At 41.1% G+C, this 18,635-nt stretch overlaps 1 protein-coding gene across 4 annotated transcripts in view; it reads right to left on the reverse strand.

The window, feature by feature from the left end:
* Window positions 1-18,635, reverse strand: part of EFL1 (elongation factor like GTPase 1) — a 112,025-nt gene that overhangs the window by 81,956 nt on the left and 11,434 nt on the right. For all 4 annotated transcript variants that reach the window (XM_055555935.1, XM_055555936.1, XM_055555937.1 and 1 more), the window contains exons 6-12: window positions 18,439-18,576; window positions 16,634-16,848; window positions 9,549-9,672; window positions 6,990-7,066; window positions 6,133-6,269; window positions 4,533-4,655; window positions 929-1,028 (exon numbers count right to left, since the gene is read on the reverse strand). In XM_055555935.1, coding sequence (XP_055411910.1) covers window positions 929-1,028; window positions 4,533-4,655; window positions 6,133-6,269; window positions 6,990-7,066; window positions 9,549-9,672; window positions 16,634-16,848; window positions 18,439-18,576 — 914 coding nt within the window. The remainder of the gene's footprint in view (window positions 1-928; window positions 1,029-4,532; window positions 4,656-6,132; window positions 6,270-6,989; window positions 7,067-9,548; window positions 9,673-16,633; window positions 16,849-18,438; window positions 18,577-18,635) is intronic.

Below are 18,635 nucleotides of genomic sequence, written 5' to 3' on the forward strand. Positions count from 1 at the left end.
TATATTCTTTCTCTCAGGTTATTTGAAATATTCCCACACAGAAAGGTCCCAGAATAGATGTGGATAGTAAAGAAGAGGAGCCTTCAAACTCCTGGGTAGAGTGAATCTTTTCACTCCAGACACCAAGATCCTGAAGGGAGAATGGCAAGTGGACCGGCCAAGTTAGACACTGGGACAGCGGAGCCAGCTAGGAGGCTAATGCCATGATTCCCACAGGAACGACTGGGATCTAATCACTTATACTAGTGGGGGAGGAGGACCCGTACCAGTTCATACGATGTAGAAGAGATTCTCCAAGACTTCAGAAACTTGAGAAAGGATCCGTCTCCCACGGTTGAACTCCACCCCTCTCTCTCCACACACACACACAATACACACAAAGATCGGCGAGGCACTCACACATTCAAAAATCTCTAGTGAAGCAGACAGACAGGCTGAGATGAGAACTTGTCTGACGTTCAACAATTGTTAACCATGGCTACCACTACTCTAACTACTCTTATTCAAATTTATTCGAATTCAGGGACTTCTCTGTTGGTGCAGAGGTTCAGAGTTCACCTTCCAGTGCAGGGGATACGGGTTCGACTCCTGGTTGGGGAACTAAGATCCCACAGGCCATGGTACATCTAAGCCTGTCTGCTGCAACTAGAGAAGCCCTCATGCTGCAAAAAAGACCTGATGCAGCCAAAAAAAAAAAAAACAACTTTTTTTTTTAAACATGAATTTGAATTAACAGTCCCAGAGCTGATTTCAACAACTGTTTCCTCCAGAGGGATCACAAAAAGATCAAGTACTCAGTGAAATTTACGTTCCCACAGGGGCTGCTCCACATGAGTTCCGGGCTGAGGACAGAACTGCACCTTCCCCACTGCACACCCTCCCTGCACGCCACCTCCCTGGCCCCACCTGGCTTCCCTATGATCCTTACCTTGGCTTATTCTGAGGCAAAGCCTTAGCATCAACTGCAAACATTTTGGAAACAAAGATAATAACTGGAGCGGTATCTTCACTTCCGCATTTCATAAAAGCTAAACAGACAGGAAAGAAAAATGTTACTTTAATAATCCAGGCTTTTCTGAAAACAAGAAGTTTAGAACACGGCATCATCTAAATACATAAGCAACCTATAATCTTTCACAACTATAAGAAAAATTCCATTTAGAAAAAAATAAGATTGCTAGAAAAATAGTAGAGTGAGAGCGAGAGAACCAGAAAGGGGAAAAGAAAAGCAAAACTGACAGGGTGAAGAAGAGCGGGAGGAAGTCCAGGTAGGAGATGGGCTTCACTACCCTCCAGAAGCCCTCATAACCGTTTCCAGTGGAGAGGGATAGAACTGAGGAATTTTACCAAAGGGCAATAGTCAACAAGGTAGCTTATTAATAAAATACATAATAGTAGTTTTTCCAACCCCTAAGAGAAGTTAGAAAATAAAGACAAAAATATCATGATAACAAAAAAAAAACTTAGAAATGAAGATTAAGATGCAATACTATAAAGGTATTGATTTTCCCTAAATCTATAAATTTTAACATAATTTCCTAATCAGCATATGGACATTTTTCTTAACTTACATTAAAAAAAATATTGGGTAAGGAAAAAAAAAAAACCACCACTGGTGAGTAATTTTTTAAAATCACCCTACATCAAAATAATTTGCACATAAAGAATTCAAGAGTAAAATTCAAATAAAGAAGGAAGTAAGAATTAAGTATCTATCAGAAGTCTTGCCAGGGAAAACTTTGAAAGGCTTTGAGGAACAAAGCAACACACCTTGACTCCGATTTTAACAGGCTCACCCTGGCTGCAGGCAATCAAGAACAGACTCAGGGATACTAGCTAGAAGGCTACTATAATACCCAGGTGAGAGATCACGCAAGGTTGCTTGCCCCAGGAAGGCAGAAATGAAAATGTTGAAAAGTAGTTAATTCTGGATACATTTCAAAGGAAGAGTAAACAGGATTTAAAGATGGACTGGAAATAGGGGCATGAAACCAATGCGAAAATTAAGAGCACGCCATTGTCATGGGAAGCCTAGAGATTGGACAAGATGAGCAGGAGAGTGACTGCAGGTAGAAAACAGATGAGATCCAAATACCAAGCCTTGCCTGGGGCATCCCACAGTTAAAAAGTCAAGGGGATGGAGAAGAATTAGGAAAAAGATCAAGACTAAACAGCCAGCTCCAATGGCAAAGATGTGGCTTGGTTTCTTAGCCTCAAGAGGCTATTAGAAGTTCAATCTGGAGATTCCTTATGTAGAGTTCCAGCAAAACAGATTTAAAGGAGCCTACATGGTGAACTGCTATTCATGCTGAACCTATAAAAACAATCAGGCCAAGTTTAATGAAACTAAACTTATTCTGCAAACAAATGAGTCTTAATTTGGCTATACTGGGTAGAAATGAGTGACTTTAGAGAGAAAAAAATTATGTTTCAACAGAAACTATAACACACACTTGGGAATATTAGATTCTAGTTCTGTTACCATCTTTGAGGTTGTGATTTACTATCTGTAAATCCAGATCTGGGCTGGATCTTGAATTCTCCTGATTTCCTCAAATATTAGGCTATAACTTTCCAAACTAACACTGCCACTTTTTCCTCCCACTTTTGATGTGGAAATACCGAGAACCAAAGTTGCTCCTTTCCTGAAGTCCTGAAATTTGAGATAAATTTAACAGAGACCACCACACAAGAGCCCATTTGGGGGCAATATTCTGGCCCACTGTAAGCCACTCAGGAGTTTACCTGAACACTGGAGGACATCGTCAAAGACATTTCAAATTGCAAATGATACTTGACTCTAACATCTAGAAATCTGGACTGGTTGCTCCCTAGGTTCAGAAGCTGGTTTATAATTTGTTCCAACCATGAGCCTTTTTGTCTTCACAGAAATGCCTCTTAGAAATACTGGAATGCTTGCACCTTAGAAGCCTAACTTTGAGAGCCCACCTGCATTACCGCTTGCAGAAATGGATTTAAAGATGTCTAGTTAAACCTACCGGAGAAGGCAATGGCACCCCACTCCAGTACTCTTGCCTAGAAAATCCCATGGATGGAGGAGCCTGGTAGGCTGCAGTCTATCGGGTCGCTAGAGTCTGACACGACTGAGCGACTTCACTTTCACTTTTCACTTTCATACATTGGAGAAGGAAATGGCAACCCACTCCAGTGTTCTTGCCTGGAGAATCCCAGGGACGGAGGAGCCTGGTGGGCTGCCATCTATGGGGTCGCACAGAGTTGGACACGACTGAAGCGACTTAGCAGCAGCAGCAGTTAAACCTACTGTCAGGACTAAGAGACTGGCTTAATGAGACACAATCTACTAACTTGGCTTCTAGACTGCGAAACTCCACAAAGAAGGTTTAAAGGCAGAACTGCAGAAGAGCAAACTTCGCCACTCCACAAGGTGTTTCTTAAGGAGGGTTAATTTAGGCTGATTGTTTTTAAGGAGCAGAGAACTTTGGAAGTTGTTCTTTTTCTGTCCCCTTAGTTGTCTAACAAATTGAGATAAAGGGCCTGTTCCTGGAATACAACTATCACCAGAAATATCTGCAAAGAGAAGGGGCTGGTGTGGTGGGGAAATCGGCAGGGCCCAGCGATCAGAGCCCACTCTGTGGTCCAGCGAACACTCTTTGTAACCAGACTTTCACTTTTTCATTTTCCATGGCAAATGCCCTTCTCCCCTTTGAAGTTCTAAACCACTGACAGTATTTAAGGTGAGGGTTTCAGATATTTTAGCAAGTTATTCTGTTTTCCCAGGTCTCTCCCTTGTACATGTTATTAATTTCTGTTTGATTTTTCTCCTGTTTTAATAAAAAAACCGGGGTGGGGGGTGGGGGGATAAAAAGCCGGGGAGACAGGGAGACAAGGAGAAACAGGTGGAAGCCCAGAAGTCAAAGAAGAAGGGGTCTCAAGGAGGAAGGAGGGATTAACTGTGTCAAATGGTAGTGACAGATCTAGTCAGGAGGACTGGGAACTGGCTGAGAGATTTAAAAAGGAGAGTCAACCATGGGTCTGAGAACAGCAGTGATCTGAGGGCAGAGGCTGCAAATCCAACAGAACGGGAGAAAAAGAGCAGGACAGAGTGGTGCACACAGATGAATTTCATGGAGCCATATGAGGGCAGGAGCAAATGAGGCTCCCTCTCATGGAGTGAGCATGTGCGGGGCTTCTAGAGGGAACACAGACCCTGGAGTCACTGTTCCACAGGCCCAGGAGACACAGTCACCGCAGGAATGCATCCCTGGCTACCTGAGAGATGGCATAGAGCATGACGATAAGATTATGAACTGTGATCTGGGCAAAAGGGAGAGGTCTCCAGTCTCCTCACTCCACTGGCAGAGCAAAATGGCTCTGGCGAAACTGAAATGTTAGAAAACAAGGAGCAACTGGAGAAATGTTTGTGAAACTGTTTACCGGGAGAGTTGGCCATTTGGCCATTTAGCAAGCTAGCATTGAGCAAATTGGACGAGAGTAGTCTTGACTTGGGATGACCAAAAATACATTGACTGGCGTGTTCGCCTTTACCTCACCTGCTTTCAGAGCCTGGGTTTCTGGTGGGAGAGAATCAAAAGTCTGTGATCCTGCACACATCAGTTTCTCCACTCTCTCAGCTGTAATGTCGAGGGGACTAGGAAGCTTCTGACACACCATAGCTGAAGTCTGCTGTTAAGGACTCAAAAGCCTGAGCAAGTGCTCTTCACCCTGGTAGAGACTCAGACTGTGCACGAAATACTGAAGTAACAACATACGTGTACACGATGCCTGGGCTGTAAGGCAATACTCAGTAAGTCATATCTCAAAACGTGAATACAATCTCAGGGAGTTCATGGACACTCTGGAGCCCAGAAAGGGTGCTCATGGCAGATACCCTAACACTGACATCCTATGGAACAAACGAGGAGGGACCACAGAGCTTAGGAGTTTGGCCGCCTGTGACCCAGTCCTCAAAATCTTTCATACAGTTTCAGTCTCTATCAACTGGCATAAAACCACCATCAGCCGCTAGCTGCGATACAAGCAGGTCCTCCAACAGAGCAAGGTCACCGTAGGGGTCTGTGTTTATTGCAGCCCTGTGGTCCACTGTTGGCCCACTCCCCAGACACTGCACCCTCAGCCCACCCCACGGGTACTGCTAAGTACACACAGATCAATGACAAGAAGGTATTAATAGTCTAAATTCCTCTATAAAATTACTTTGGTTGGGACTTCCCTGGAGGTCCAATGGTTAAGACTTCACCTTCCAATGCAGGGGGTGTGTGTTCAATCCCTGGCCAGGGAGCTAAGATCCCACATGCCTCTCAGCCAAAGAACCAAAACGTAAAACAGAACAAAAGCAACACTGTAAAAAATTCAATAAAGATACTAAAATTGGTCCATATAACAAGTCTTTAAAAAAAAAAAACAAAGAAGATAGTCTAAATTCACCTAAAAAATGAGTTTAGTTAAGGTAAGCCACTTAAAATCAAGTCCTTTTGGAATCACGAATTTCAGAGGAAGTACGGAGAAGGCAATGGCACCCCACTCCAGTACTCTTGCCTAGAAAATCCCATGGATGGAGGAGCCTGGTAGGCTGCAGTCCATGGGGTCGCTAAGAGTCGGACACGACTGGGCGACTTCACTTTCACTTTTCACTTTCATGCATTGGAGGAGGAAATGGCAACCCACTCCAGTGTTCTTGCCTGGAGAATCCCAGGGACGTTGGGGCCTGGTGGGCTGCCGTCTATGGGTCGCACAGAATTGGACACGACTGAAGCGACTTAGCAGCAGCAGCAGCATCAACAAGGTAAAGAAAATATGGGTTAAACCAGTGATCCTAACACAAACTTCTAAAGTATCTACTTCTATGCAAATCTTAGTCTAAGAGTTTTGATTTTATGGATTAAGAAACAAAAATTTAAAATGTTTTTTAAGAACATTCAGATTTGTATTAATCTTAATTAATATTAATATATTCATTTCTAAAGTATTTAATACAGTTTCATGGTAAAATATTAAATAACCCCAGAAAAAAACTTACTCTGAATTAGCATGCGTTATTTTCAGAGGACCTCCTGATGGCCAATAACACACTCTTTTTTCTTGTTTTGTCAAAACTATGATTTCATTAACAACTATTAATATAAAGGATACAAAGAACAGCTTGAGATATGGGTAGCCACTGACTGCAGATAGCATTGATCTGAACTTTAGGATCTGAATGCCGTGCCTCTCGGGCTCCGATTTTTAATCCTAAAGAAGTCACGATTTTATCAGTTTTTTCTTTGTCCCTATAGTAAACAAGAGATGGGTGGATGGGAGGCGAGGAGAAAGATTACATAAGATACAAAGGGGTAGTGAGGAAGAGAAACACAACATCACAGGACACATTTATTCCTGATGCACACTGCTTGACTATAAAAAAACAAAAATGCTGGAGGGGGGCTCCTGCCATAGGAGTAAACTGCTCAACCTCTACTTTCCACTTTCAAATGAACTTCTCTTGAAAATGTCCCATGAAGTACCATTCCACAATCGTCTTAAACATGCTATGTCAACTGGTAAAACGATTTTATAAATAAATACTAAAAGCAAAAATCATTATTCCACCACTGGAACAACTTGGAAATTTACTAAAGCAAACTTTCTTTTCCACTTGTATCGGGCAAGGTTTTTTCCCTAAGTGACTCCATGAGTGATCCTCAATATCAAGCAGCTTTTCTACTACATTTACTATTTTACTTTAAACTGAGTTTGTAAAAATCAAAGTCTGATGATTCTTCCCATCCTTTTATCTCTTTGCCTCAGCACTCTATAAAATATTTCTGTTCTGTCCCTCCCGTCATCCTGTAATTGGGTTATACATACTCCTTTAAACGGTTTCCAAGCTTGGTAATCAAAGCCTCTGTAAAGGCTTTCTTCACTTTCCCAGTCTACCTAGCTTTCAGAAGGGTAACTCGTCAAACTGCAAATTATACTGCCCAGAGATAAACAATTTATAACAGCCTTACTTTTTCAAGACAGCATCATACAAACTCCATATATTTTCCAGGATCAACTGTACAAATAAAGGTTTCTTTCCTTTTGCCTGTTTAAAAAAAAAAAAAAGGATGCATGGGTTTAAATTTTCTGAATATTTCATCAATATCTAACGTATTCATTCTTGATGTACTTTACTATCAATGCTTCATTTCTACTAGAAAATACTTATTCAACAACAAAATGGAGGAAAGTAGCTATATGAATGCTTTAAACAGCCAATAATCCACAGTCAGTTACAACTCTTCTCTTTCCGAACCGTGGACACCATGCACGAAACCACTCGGGGTGCGGGGGGGGAGGTGGATACATCACTGCAGCTGCCCTCCCATTGCCATCAAAAAGAACACACGGTACCCAAGCTGAGAGCTAAAGCTCCACTCTAAAACGTCCATGGACTTCGTTCTAAAGGAGGTTCTTAAAATATGAACGCTATTCAACTTCAAGGAAGACATTAAAAAAAACAAAACTACTATTTCTCTTACCAAACTATACAAAAATCACAGCATGAGCACTTTGAGATGGATATTCTCATAGATACAAGAGATGGAATATAAACTGAAACCCTCTTTCTCAAGAGCTACTGGCAAGGTACTGGGAAATTAAGTCATTACTTTTGAATGACTGGTTAAAAAAAAAATTGTAAAGGCCTAAAAATGTATGCATCAAGATGCCTATCACAGCTTTACTTAAAATATCAAAATATTTGAGAAACAGAAATAAAAACTATGTTCAATCTTAGGAGAATGATTACATGAGTGATAATGATATAAGAGGGTGTTTATTACATGACAGGAATTACTCTTAAGACTTTTCTTGGATATTTCATATAATCACTCCATGAGATAAATATTACTATCTTCAATTTGCAGAGGAAAGAAACAGACAAGTGTCACAGAACTAGAAAGTGGTAGAGCTGAGACGCAAAGAGAATCTCCAACTATGCTCTTTGCTACTTCACTCCACTGGCTCCTCTTATTTTTTTTTTTTAATTTTTACAATGTTGTGTCAATGCTACTTTCTCCATTCGTCCCCCTCCCCGTCCCTGTGTCCAAAAGTCCATTCTCTACATCTGTGTCTCCATTCCTTCCCTACAAATAAGTTCATCAATACTATTTTTCTAGATTCCATATATATGCATTAATATACTGTATTTTTTCTCTTTCTTACTTCACTCTGTATTAACAGGCTCTAGGTTCACAAACCTCACTAGGACTCAAATTTGTTCTTTTTTATGACAAATATTCCATTGTATAAATGTACCACATCTTTATCCATCCCTCTATTAATGGACTTCCAGGCTGCTTCCACGCCAGGGCTATTGGAAATAGTGCTGCTGTGAACACTGGGGTGTCTGTGTCTTTTTCATTTATGGTTTTCTCAGGTATATGCCCAGGAGTGGGGTTGCCAGGTCATATGGTAGATCTGTTCCTAGTTTTTAAGGAATCTACACACTGTACTGTTTATAAAGAACTTTCAGTGACAAGGGAAGATGGTCACAATAGAATGTCAAGAGGAAAAGCGGCTACATTGTATAAACAGCATTATCTCAATCAAGGAATATATGTTATCTAAACAGAAAGAATGAAAGAAATGAAAACCATACCATTAGCAGTGTTGGCCTCTGGTATTTTTTTCTTTCCTGTAGCTTTATACTAACGAATACCTTCTAAAAGGAATATACACGCTCTTCAATGAGAATACATTTATAAAATCCTTAATTTTATATTAAAAAAAAAAGAGTCTTCAAGAAAGCATCCTTCCTTTGAGGCTAGGTGACTCAGCAGCCCTACAAGACCTCCACCGACAGAATGAAGTGCTCCAAGGAGCACCTGCCTCACCCATCAGCAATGCACGGTGACCAGTGTTCAATGAGGAGGCCTCGGCTGAGGCTAGGAATACAGGCCACACAGTGACGTCTACAAGAGACTCTTTAGGAAGGGGACACACAAAATGCATGATGCAAAATATGTGTCTTCAAGTTCACTGGCCCAGGATCTGGGATTTCTGCTCCTCTTAAATAGGAAAAACAACAACAACAACACGCAGTCCTCTGATCCTGATGAAGAACTCTATTTAAGCAATACTTGGACATAAGACACATGCTGCTGCTGCTGCTGCTGCTAAGTCGCTTCAGTCATGTCCGACTCTATGCGACCCCATCGACGGCAGCCCACCAGGCTCCTCCGTCCCTGGGATTCTCCAGGCAAGAATACTGGAGTGGGTTGGCATTTCCTTCTCCAATGCATGAAAGTGAAAGTGAAGTCGCTCAGTCGCGTCCAACTCCTAGGGACCCCATGGACTGCAGCCCACCAGGCTCCTCCGTCCACAGGATTTTCCAGGCAAGAGTACTGGAGTGGGGTGCCATTGCTTCTCCATAAGACACATGAGCTTTAGCCAAATATATACAGTAGAAAATCTCCCATAAACGGACTCACATAAACTGAGGCAGATTACAAGTGTGTTACAGTGCAGGCTTTCACAGGGCAAGAATGTGACCACCGATCAACAGGGACAAGAGACCACATTACCTGATCCACCTTCATAATCTTCTTAGCCTTAGTATTTATATAATAATCTCCCCACAATGTTTTCAAAAGAACTTCCTTTCTGATGCCAGTTTTTTGACTGTAGATTTTGGCAAAGTGCTCAATTCTGAAAGAAAAGCAAGTGTTCACGTTATTAATGACAGAAATAAGTATGAGTCTAGCTAGCATTTGGGTGTTTCTGTGCCAGGTACTGTTCAACGTGCTCTGAATTCATTTCAACTCTCTTACAAAGTAGGTACTAATTATCTCCCCCCTTTCATGGAAAAGCATAATGAAGCATGAGATATCACACAGGTAAAAAGTAAAGCTGGGATTCAAAGCCAAGCAGTCTCGCCGGTGTTCCTGTCCAACTTTCCCTACATTCATATGAATGAGAATTCGTGCTATCAATCCCTTTCTTAATTCTGCAAGCGTAAAACAAGAGGAACACTGGCCAAGGAAACAGGCTCCAGCTGTCCACTGCAACTGTGCCAACAATAAGCTCCGTTTCAGCCCTTCACTGTAAGTTCCTATTGCCCATGAAGCAAATAAACCCTACAGCCGGAACCGGCCAAAAAAGGCTCTGTAGCATCTGAGATTAAACAGGAAATACATATACACTTATCTAGCTCTCTCCAGCCCTTAGAGAAACCAGATAGCAGCAGGTCTGCTCTACTGCAAACCCCAGCCAAATGTGAGCAGTCACCGGACAAATAAGGATGCTGTGTATTACACCATCTGCAGTGTCTGGATAAAGGACCCCCCCCAAAAGAAAAACTTTTTGCAGGGAACAGTATGTTCCTACACAATCTAAGCTTTGAGTCCAACTCTCAAAGTACCAGCAACTTACAAGACACCTGCTGTATTTTCCAAAGCATCCAGGGGTTAACTACAACCAAGTCCAATTGGCTGACATTCTCTTATGATAACGAAAGCCTGGTGGGAGCAGTAAGAAGCTGGAGGAGTGGAAGTTGATAATTATGGTTGGAACCAGAAATATGAAGAGCATCAGGCAGCAACTTAGAAGCAAAAAGAGACACTACAGAAACTACTGAAGATAAAAACCCAGTGCCCCCTCTCACTGAGTCACAGGAGAGAAAAATACCCAATCAGGAAGCAAAATTCATATCACATGGTTATAAGCCATCAACGTTCTGAAAGAGCTGGCCTCAAGGGTCCTTCCCATGCAATGTAATTCACTATTTAAAGCTTTATTTCCCATTTGATCCAAAAGATATGAACTTAGTAGAGGTCTTAAAAATTTTTTCTCAAAGTTTAGTTTGTATTATATTACATTATTTATAACTTTTATATGTCAACTTTTAAATATTTTATATTTATTTGTTTATAGTGATATTAAAATATAAACTATATTATTATGCTATATGTAAATAAGTTTATACATTTACATGTTATACTGTTTCATACAAAACTTTTTATATAAGTATACACAACATGTATATAACGGGGCTTCCCTGGTGGCTAAGATGGTAAAGAATCCACCTGCAATGCAGGAGACACAGATTCGATCCTTGGGTTGGGAAGATCCTCTGGAGAAGGGAATGGCAACCCACTCCACTATTCTTGCCTGGAGAATCTCTTGGACAGAGGAGCCTGGTGGGCTATAGTCCATGGGGTAGCAAAGAGTCGGATACGAGGGCACAACTCATGTATATAACAATACATAATTTATATATAATTTATTTATGTATGTTGTTGCTTGCTCACTCATGAATTTTTTTTTTTTCCTAATGAAATTTCCTTCTTTTTAAAAAACAGTATCTCCTCAACAAGGGGTACAAATATTTACTGTCACTTACTGTTCTGATCAGGCACATTCTATTCATGCTTCTAGGATTTTCTTTTTAACGTTGATTTGTGTGCTTCCCAGACTTGTATTTTCTGTTATCCTTTACAACATGTCAGATATATGTCCTATTTTTAACTCACAAAATGGTAAACACTTTAGCAAAAACTAATACTGCTAAAGAATCATAAATTAAAGTAAGACACTTGCCCATCTGCTTATAGGTCACTGTCTTCCACCCTTTTCTACTCTGTCATTTCTATACACATACCTACACATACAGACACTTATAAATCTTTGAAAATCTTGTTCTTCATCCTTTACCTTCTTTTTCATCCCCTGGTTACCACAAAAGTTGCTTATCAACATCAAACCTTTTTCCACTATTGCTCGGTGCTTTTATTCCTTTATCTGTCATTATTTACAATGACAGCTTCTAGCAGGACTTCTCCATTCTTGAGTTCTATTTTAATTCACTTCCTCTACTGAGCAACTTCAAACAGGATTCTCAGAAAAGATCTGCAGAACATGTTTTCCAGGACTTTACGGACTCATCAATCTTTGGCCAATCCTCCTGAATGAGGATGTGGCCACATATGAAATTACTGGGCCACATATGCTTTTGAGTTTGAGGTACCCAATGGGCTAATATTAATTGCAGGATTCTAAGATGCTGTGGCATGAAGAACTACTAGGAAGGGCTTTTCATTGTCTTCTCTTTCCTGTCCCTATTGAATAGGGTTGGGCCTCAGCTCTGTTTAGCTTAACCAGAAACTATTAACAGATCGTTGTTGCCACCTACCCAAGCCACTGTGTTGCTGCTTTTTCAGAGCATATTCTCCTGGAGTAACAACTATTAACAGGACAAATTCAGGCCATACAGCCACTAGTCACGCTTCTTAATCCTGTCCCACTACGTGAGAGTTCATAGAAACATTTTCTAAATTCTGAAATGTGCTCATTTCTCATGTTTTGTGACACGTGGCGTTCCCTATTCACTGACATCTTAGAGGAAAATTGGAAGGAAAGGGTCTCCAGTGCTTTCATTTCCAACACCGTTTTCCCATAAGTTAACACGTCAACTAGCTGAGAACAGGCACTAGCAGATCTCCAAAGATGACATTGTCTAATACAGGGGAACTGATCTATTGACTGAAAGTAAGTTAAAAACATCCAAAGTTATGAGGGATACTGAAGTTCCCCTGATTTCATTCATTCAAATCTCTCCCCATTCCTTCTTCCATGATCAACTCCCCCTAGTTCATGAGATTTAGACTAAAATTCACATCAGATCAGATCAGATCAGTTGCTCAGTCATGTCCGACTCTTTGCGACCCCATGAATTGCAGCACGCCAGGCCTCGCTGTCCCTCACCAATTCCCGGAGTTCACTCAGACTCACATCCATCGAGTCAGTGATGCCACCCAGCCATCTCATCCTCTGTCGTCCCCTTCTCCTCCTGCCCCCAATCCCTCCCAGCATCAGAGTCTTTTCCAATGAGTCAACTCTTCGCATGAGGTGGCCAAAGTACTGGAGTTTCAGCTTTAGTCTCATTCCTTTCAAAGAAATCCCAGGGCTGATCTCCTTCAGAATGGACTGGTTGGATCTCCTTGCAGTCCAAGGGACTCTCAAGAGTCTTCTCCAACACCACAGTTCAAAAGCATCAATTCTTCGGTGCTCAGCCTTCTTCACAGTCCAACTCTCACATCCATACATGACCACTGGAAAAACCATAGCCTTGACTAGACGAACTTTTGAATATGCTATCTAGGTTGGTCATAACTTTCCTTCCAAGGAGTAAGCGTCTTTTAATTTCATGGCTGCAGTCACCATCTGCAGTGACTTTTGGAGCCCAGAAAAATAAAGTCTGACACTGTTTCCACTGTTTCCCCATCTATTTCCCATGAAGTGGTAGGACCGGATGCCATGATCTTCGTTTTCTGAATGTTGAGCTTTAAGCCAACTTTTTCACTCTCCACTTTCACTTTCATCAAGAGGCTTTTGAGTTCCTCTTCACTTTCTGCCATAAGGGTGGTGTCATCTGCATATATGAGGTTATTGATATTTCTCCCGGCAATCTTGATTCCAGCTTGTTTCTCCCAGTCCAGCATTTCTCATGATGTACTCTGCATATAAGTTAAATAAACAGGGTGACAATATACAGCCTTGACGAACTTCTTTTCCTATTTGGAACCAGTCTGTTGTTCCATGTCCAGTTCTAACTGTTGCTTCCTGACCTGCATACAAATTTCTCAAGAGGCAGATCAGGTGGTCTGGTATTCCCATCTCTTTCAGAATTTTCCACAGTTTATTGTGATCCACACAGTCAAAGGCTTTGGCATAGTCAATAAAGCAGAAATAGATGTTTTTCTGGAATTCTCTTGCTTTTTCCATGATCCAGCGGATGTTGGCAATTTGATCTCTGGTTCCTCTGCCTTTTCTAAAACCAGCTTGAACATCAGGAAGTTCATGGTTCACATATTGCTGAAGCCTGGCTTGGAGAATTTTGAGCATTACTTTACTAGCATTATTATTATGAAAATAAGTACTAGAAAAGGACAAGCCCCCCACCTTGTGGCTCACTAACAAAATGCTTACCAATTAAGAAATCAATAGGTCTGACTCTCTTATATGACTGAATGAATCACTGAACTTTTTAGCTCAAAGAAACTCTTAGACATTATCCTAGACCTACATTATTATTTTTCAAATGAAGAAACTGAGGACCAGAAAGTTGATAAAGGTAAGTCATCAACTACATATGAAAACTACAAATGTTCAGGTTTGTTAACTTCCGTTTTCACTATAATCCATTATCTGAATGTATTTAAGTCTGATATGATCTTTATAGTAAACCAAGGAATCTATAATTTATTACAAACTAACACAAAAAATTTACAGTATTATAATTTATTGTGCTGCCCCAGGCAAATGTGTTCAGTCAAAATGACGTTGAAGAATAAGTTCCTGTAAAAAGGGAGATGAGAAATAACCAAGGTTGGTTTCACCTGGTCCCTTATTCCTGGTTCTATTATCCCCACAAACTGTATGAAAGGTTAAGCCCACAACTAAAGTAAATTTCATTATATCCCACAACTGTTTATCCAAGTCAAAGACATTTTTTCTCAAGGTAAAAAAATCCTTTGAATTTTCTGATTCCACGAGTAAGCAACGGTTGTGGTTAGAACTGTAATCAATTACCTAGCACATTCAACACTGCTATCACTACTACTTGGCCTGAGCATGTACATATCCAGAAGGGCAATGAGAGGAACAAGGGTCTCAATATTCCACAGTGAAGATCCCACAGAAGTACCATGGTGAGAAAGCATGAATTTCACTGCCAGGCAGTCTTTAAACTTAACAGCAGCTCTGCCACTCAGTGGCTGGGTGATGTTTAAGAATCATCACATCATCTTCACTGCAGCATTACTGACAATAGCCAAGGTATGGAAACCACGTAAGTGTCCATTCACAGATGAAAGGATAAAGTGGTGTGCACGTGCATGCACACGCACACACACAGACACACGAATAGTATTCAGCCATAAAAAAGAATTCAAACTTGTCATGGATAGACCTCGAGAGCATTAGGAGATATGTCAGATGGAGAAAGACAAGAACAAATACTGCATGATCTCACTTACACATGCAGAAGCTTTAAAAAACAAAACCAAAAAAACAAGCACCTTACAGATACAGAGAACAGATTGGTGGTTGCTAGAGGCAAGGAGTAGAGGGTTGGCAAAATGGTTGAAGGGGGTCAAAAGGTACAAACTTCCAGTTATAAAATAAGTCATAGGATGCAATGTATAGAGCATGGCAAGTAAAGTTAGTAACATTGCATTGTGTAACAGAAAGTTAAGAGTCAAAGCTAAAAATCCTCATCACACACACACATAAATTTTCTAACTATGTAGTGTGATGGAAATTAGACTTACTGTAGTGATCATCTATACACAAATATAAACAAATATTTACACAATATGTACAAAGATAGATTACATTGTATACTTGAAATCAATATAATGGTATATGTTGATTATACCTGAACAAAAACAAAGTGGGCAAAGAACATGAAAAGACATTTCACCCAAGAGGATATATAGATGACAGATCAGCTCATTAAAAGGTTCAACCTCAGAAGCTGTTGCTGCCACTGCTGCTAAGTCACTTCAGTCGTGTCCGACTCTGTGCGACCCCATAGACGGCAGCCCAGCAGGCTCCCCCGTCCCTGGGATTCTCCAGGCAAGAACACTGGAGTGGGTTGCCATTTCCTTCTCCAATGCATGAAAGTGAAAAGGGAAAGTGAAGTCGCTCAGTCGTGTCCGACTCTTCGTGACCCCATGGACTGCAGCCTACCAGGCTCCGCCGCCCATGGGATTTTCCAGGCAAGAGCACTGGAGTGGGGTGCCATTGCCTTCTCCAGAAGCTGTTAGGAAAATGCAAATTAAAACCATAACAGCACATCAGTATATATCCAGCAGAATGGCTAAAAAAAGAAAAGACAGAAACAGTGATGATACCAAATGAGGGTTAAGATGTGGAGAAATGGATCACCACACATTGCTGGTAGGAATATGGTATACCTACTCTGGAACAATTTGATAGTTTCTTTAAAAATCAAACATATAACAACCCCAGGACTCAGCAAATGCACTTCCAGGCATTCATCCCAGAGAAATGAAAACTTCTGTTCACATAAACACCTACACATGAATGCTTATAGCAGCTTGACTCACAGTAGCCCCAAACCAGAAAAAACCCAGACGTTCTTCAATGGGTAAATATTTAAACCAACTGTGGTACAACCAATATCATGGAATAGGACTAGACAATGAAAAGGAAACCACCAGCGATGCACGCAACAATTTAGAGAAGTCTCCAGAAAACGATGCTGAAAAAAATCCAATCTAGAAAACATTCTATGTGGTTCAAGTGCATTTCTATAACATTCTTGAAGTGACAAGTTATAGAAATGCAGGACAGCTAGTCGTTAAGGAGCAGCTGGGAGTGGGACGGAAGTAGGTGTTGCTACGTTAGTGCAACGCAAAGGTGCTCTGTGGCGATGGATTGTATCCATGTTAATAGCCCAGCTGCGATGTTACACCACAGTTCTGCATGACAGTACCTCTGGAGGGACACTGGGGAAAGAAGAGAACGCTCCTGTATTCTTTCTTACGACTGTACGTGAATCTATGACACCTCAAGATAAAAAGTTTAATTAAAGCACCAGTTGTATACAGAATCCACAGAGATTTCATTAGAGTCAAAAACTTACCCAAAGCCCCACCCATCTATCGCGCTTGTAAACACCACATTCCCCTGGTCAGGTGAGAAGTACAGGTGCGAGTCATCTGTGTCCTCCAAGCCGGTGCTCCAGTCATACACCTGCTCTCCTTGTTCAGAATTCGGGTTCACCTGGGATTCAGCCTCTCTCTCCGCTCTTTCTTCTAGCACTTTAGAAGTAAAAAGAGTTCCTGTGAGTGCATTAATCTAGGAGAGATGGCAAAATAGCAGAAGGTCATTCGGATGCATGGCATGTCCATGACAGGAGACACATTGTCTAACCCTCCTTAAATCTAGACTCCTAAGTCACAGTCTGAACTCCTATGAAGCCCAAGAGGATGGAACTGACGTTTACAGCAATCATTAACTTACATGTTATCAGCCACTTATTTCAATACCCAGTAAGACTAAATCGTCAGGCTTTTGGAAGGTTATTTCTTTTTTTAATGCAAACACTGATCTGTCATATCTTCAATTTGTTTTTCAGTATGAGGGCCAGGTGTCACTAGAACTCCTGGTTTCCAAGCCCCACAGTCTGAGTTTATGACTTTTGTCAACTCCCTCTCTGTTTCTCATGTCAGATGTTTGAACTGTTCACCCCTCTCTTCAGGCTCTCTTCCTGACCTCTAAGCTCCAAAGATTCTCACTCCTAGGTGACCAATCTTATTTCCTACCTCAGAGAGAAAAGAAAATCTACTGTTGAAGGATCCTGCAGGCTCCCCATCATCCAACTTGTAAGTCCATCTCCACAAACACTGCTGGTTCTCCTCCTTTCACGGCAGGGCAGGAGTATCCACCTGTTCCGTGCCTGACTGTCTCTTCAGGGAACTGGATCCAATGACCCAGACTTTCTCACTGCTCTACCTTTATCATTTCCTTCCTGTAGCAAACAAACATTCTCAACGTGGCCTCATCAATGGTGCCCCACTGTCTTGAAAAAGACATTTCAAACCTCCACACATGTCATACAAGGTTCACCAGAATCAAAGCTGTATTCCTTTCTACTCCCACCTCTTATCACTACTGTACTTGATCTAGTTCTTCAATTGTAACCAATAACTTACATTCTTTGAATGAAACTTGTACCATGTTTTTTCTTTTCTTTATATGACTCTGTATATCTTATTTCTTCTCTCTTGAAGGCCTCTGCCATAATTCTCCCTTGGCACACATTACCTTTCTTCCATCTCAAGACTCCTATTATAAGACTCTCCCTACTCTCCCCTTCCTATTGACCCATTCTGGGTGAGGCAGGCCTCATTTATGTTCTCAAATCATATTTAGGGTTTGTCTCATTGTTCTCCAAACATCTTTTACGTGTTTTTCTCCCCTAACCCACTGTGAGATCTTTGAAGATAGGGACTTTGACCTGTCTGTCTTTACAGTCACAATCCTTAGCATGAAGTAAACCTTCAAGAACTCATTTATTCAACATACAGTTATGGTCATGTCTGCTGAATAAATCAATGAATGAAAGCTTTGGTAAAATTTCACCCAAATACAGGTAATAAAAAAAGCCAAAGAGTTTCCTAATACTGGCTTCACTTAAAAACCCAACCACAAGACTTTAAACAAAAAAACATTAAGACCTACTGTCCACGTTTTCTATCCCAGGATGCCCCAGGAGATGGAGGCGACTCCTGAGACGCTGCTAGCTCTACTGCCTGTGCTGCGGTGTGACGGCTCCAACACACGGGGGGGATTTTCCGCAGCAAAGCCTAAACCCAACCTAGCAACTTCCTTACAACTCTCCTTTGAGCCACAGTTTTTAAAGTACTGAAATAAAGGATAAAATACCTGTTCTAATATATTCTTGAGGTGAGAGTAGGCCTCCTGTGGGGTGAATTTCAGTTCCACTATCAAGCGATCTATCTTATTGATCACTAAAACTGGACGGATGTTTTCGAGCCAGGCTTGCCGCAGAACTGCCTGTGTCTGATTAAAACAGAAAAGAAAATGTAAACCTCATGATTTAAATTAAAGCACATTAGAAA

This window comes from Bubalus kerabau, chromosome 19 (genome assembly GCF_029407905.1).
Source record: "Bubalus kerabau isolate K-KA32 ecotype Philippines breed swamp buffalo chromosome 19, PCC_UOA_SB_1v2, whole genome shotgun sequence".
NCBI lineage: Eukaryota > Metazoa > Chordata > Mammalia > Artiodactyla > Bovidae > Bubalus > Bubalus kerabau.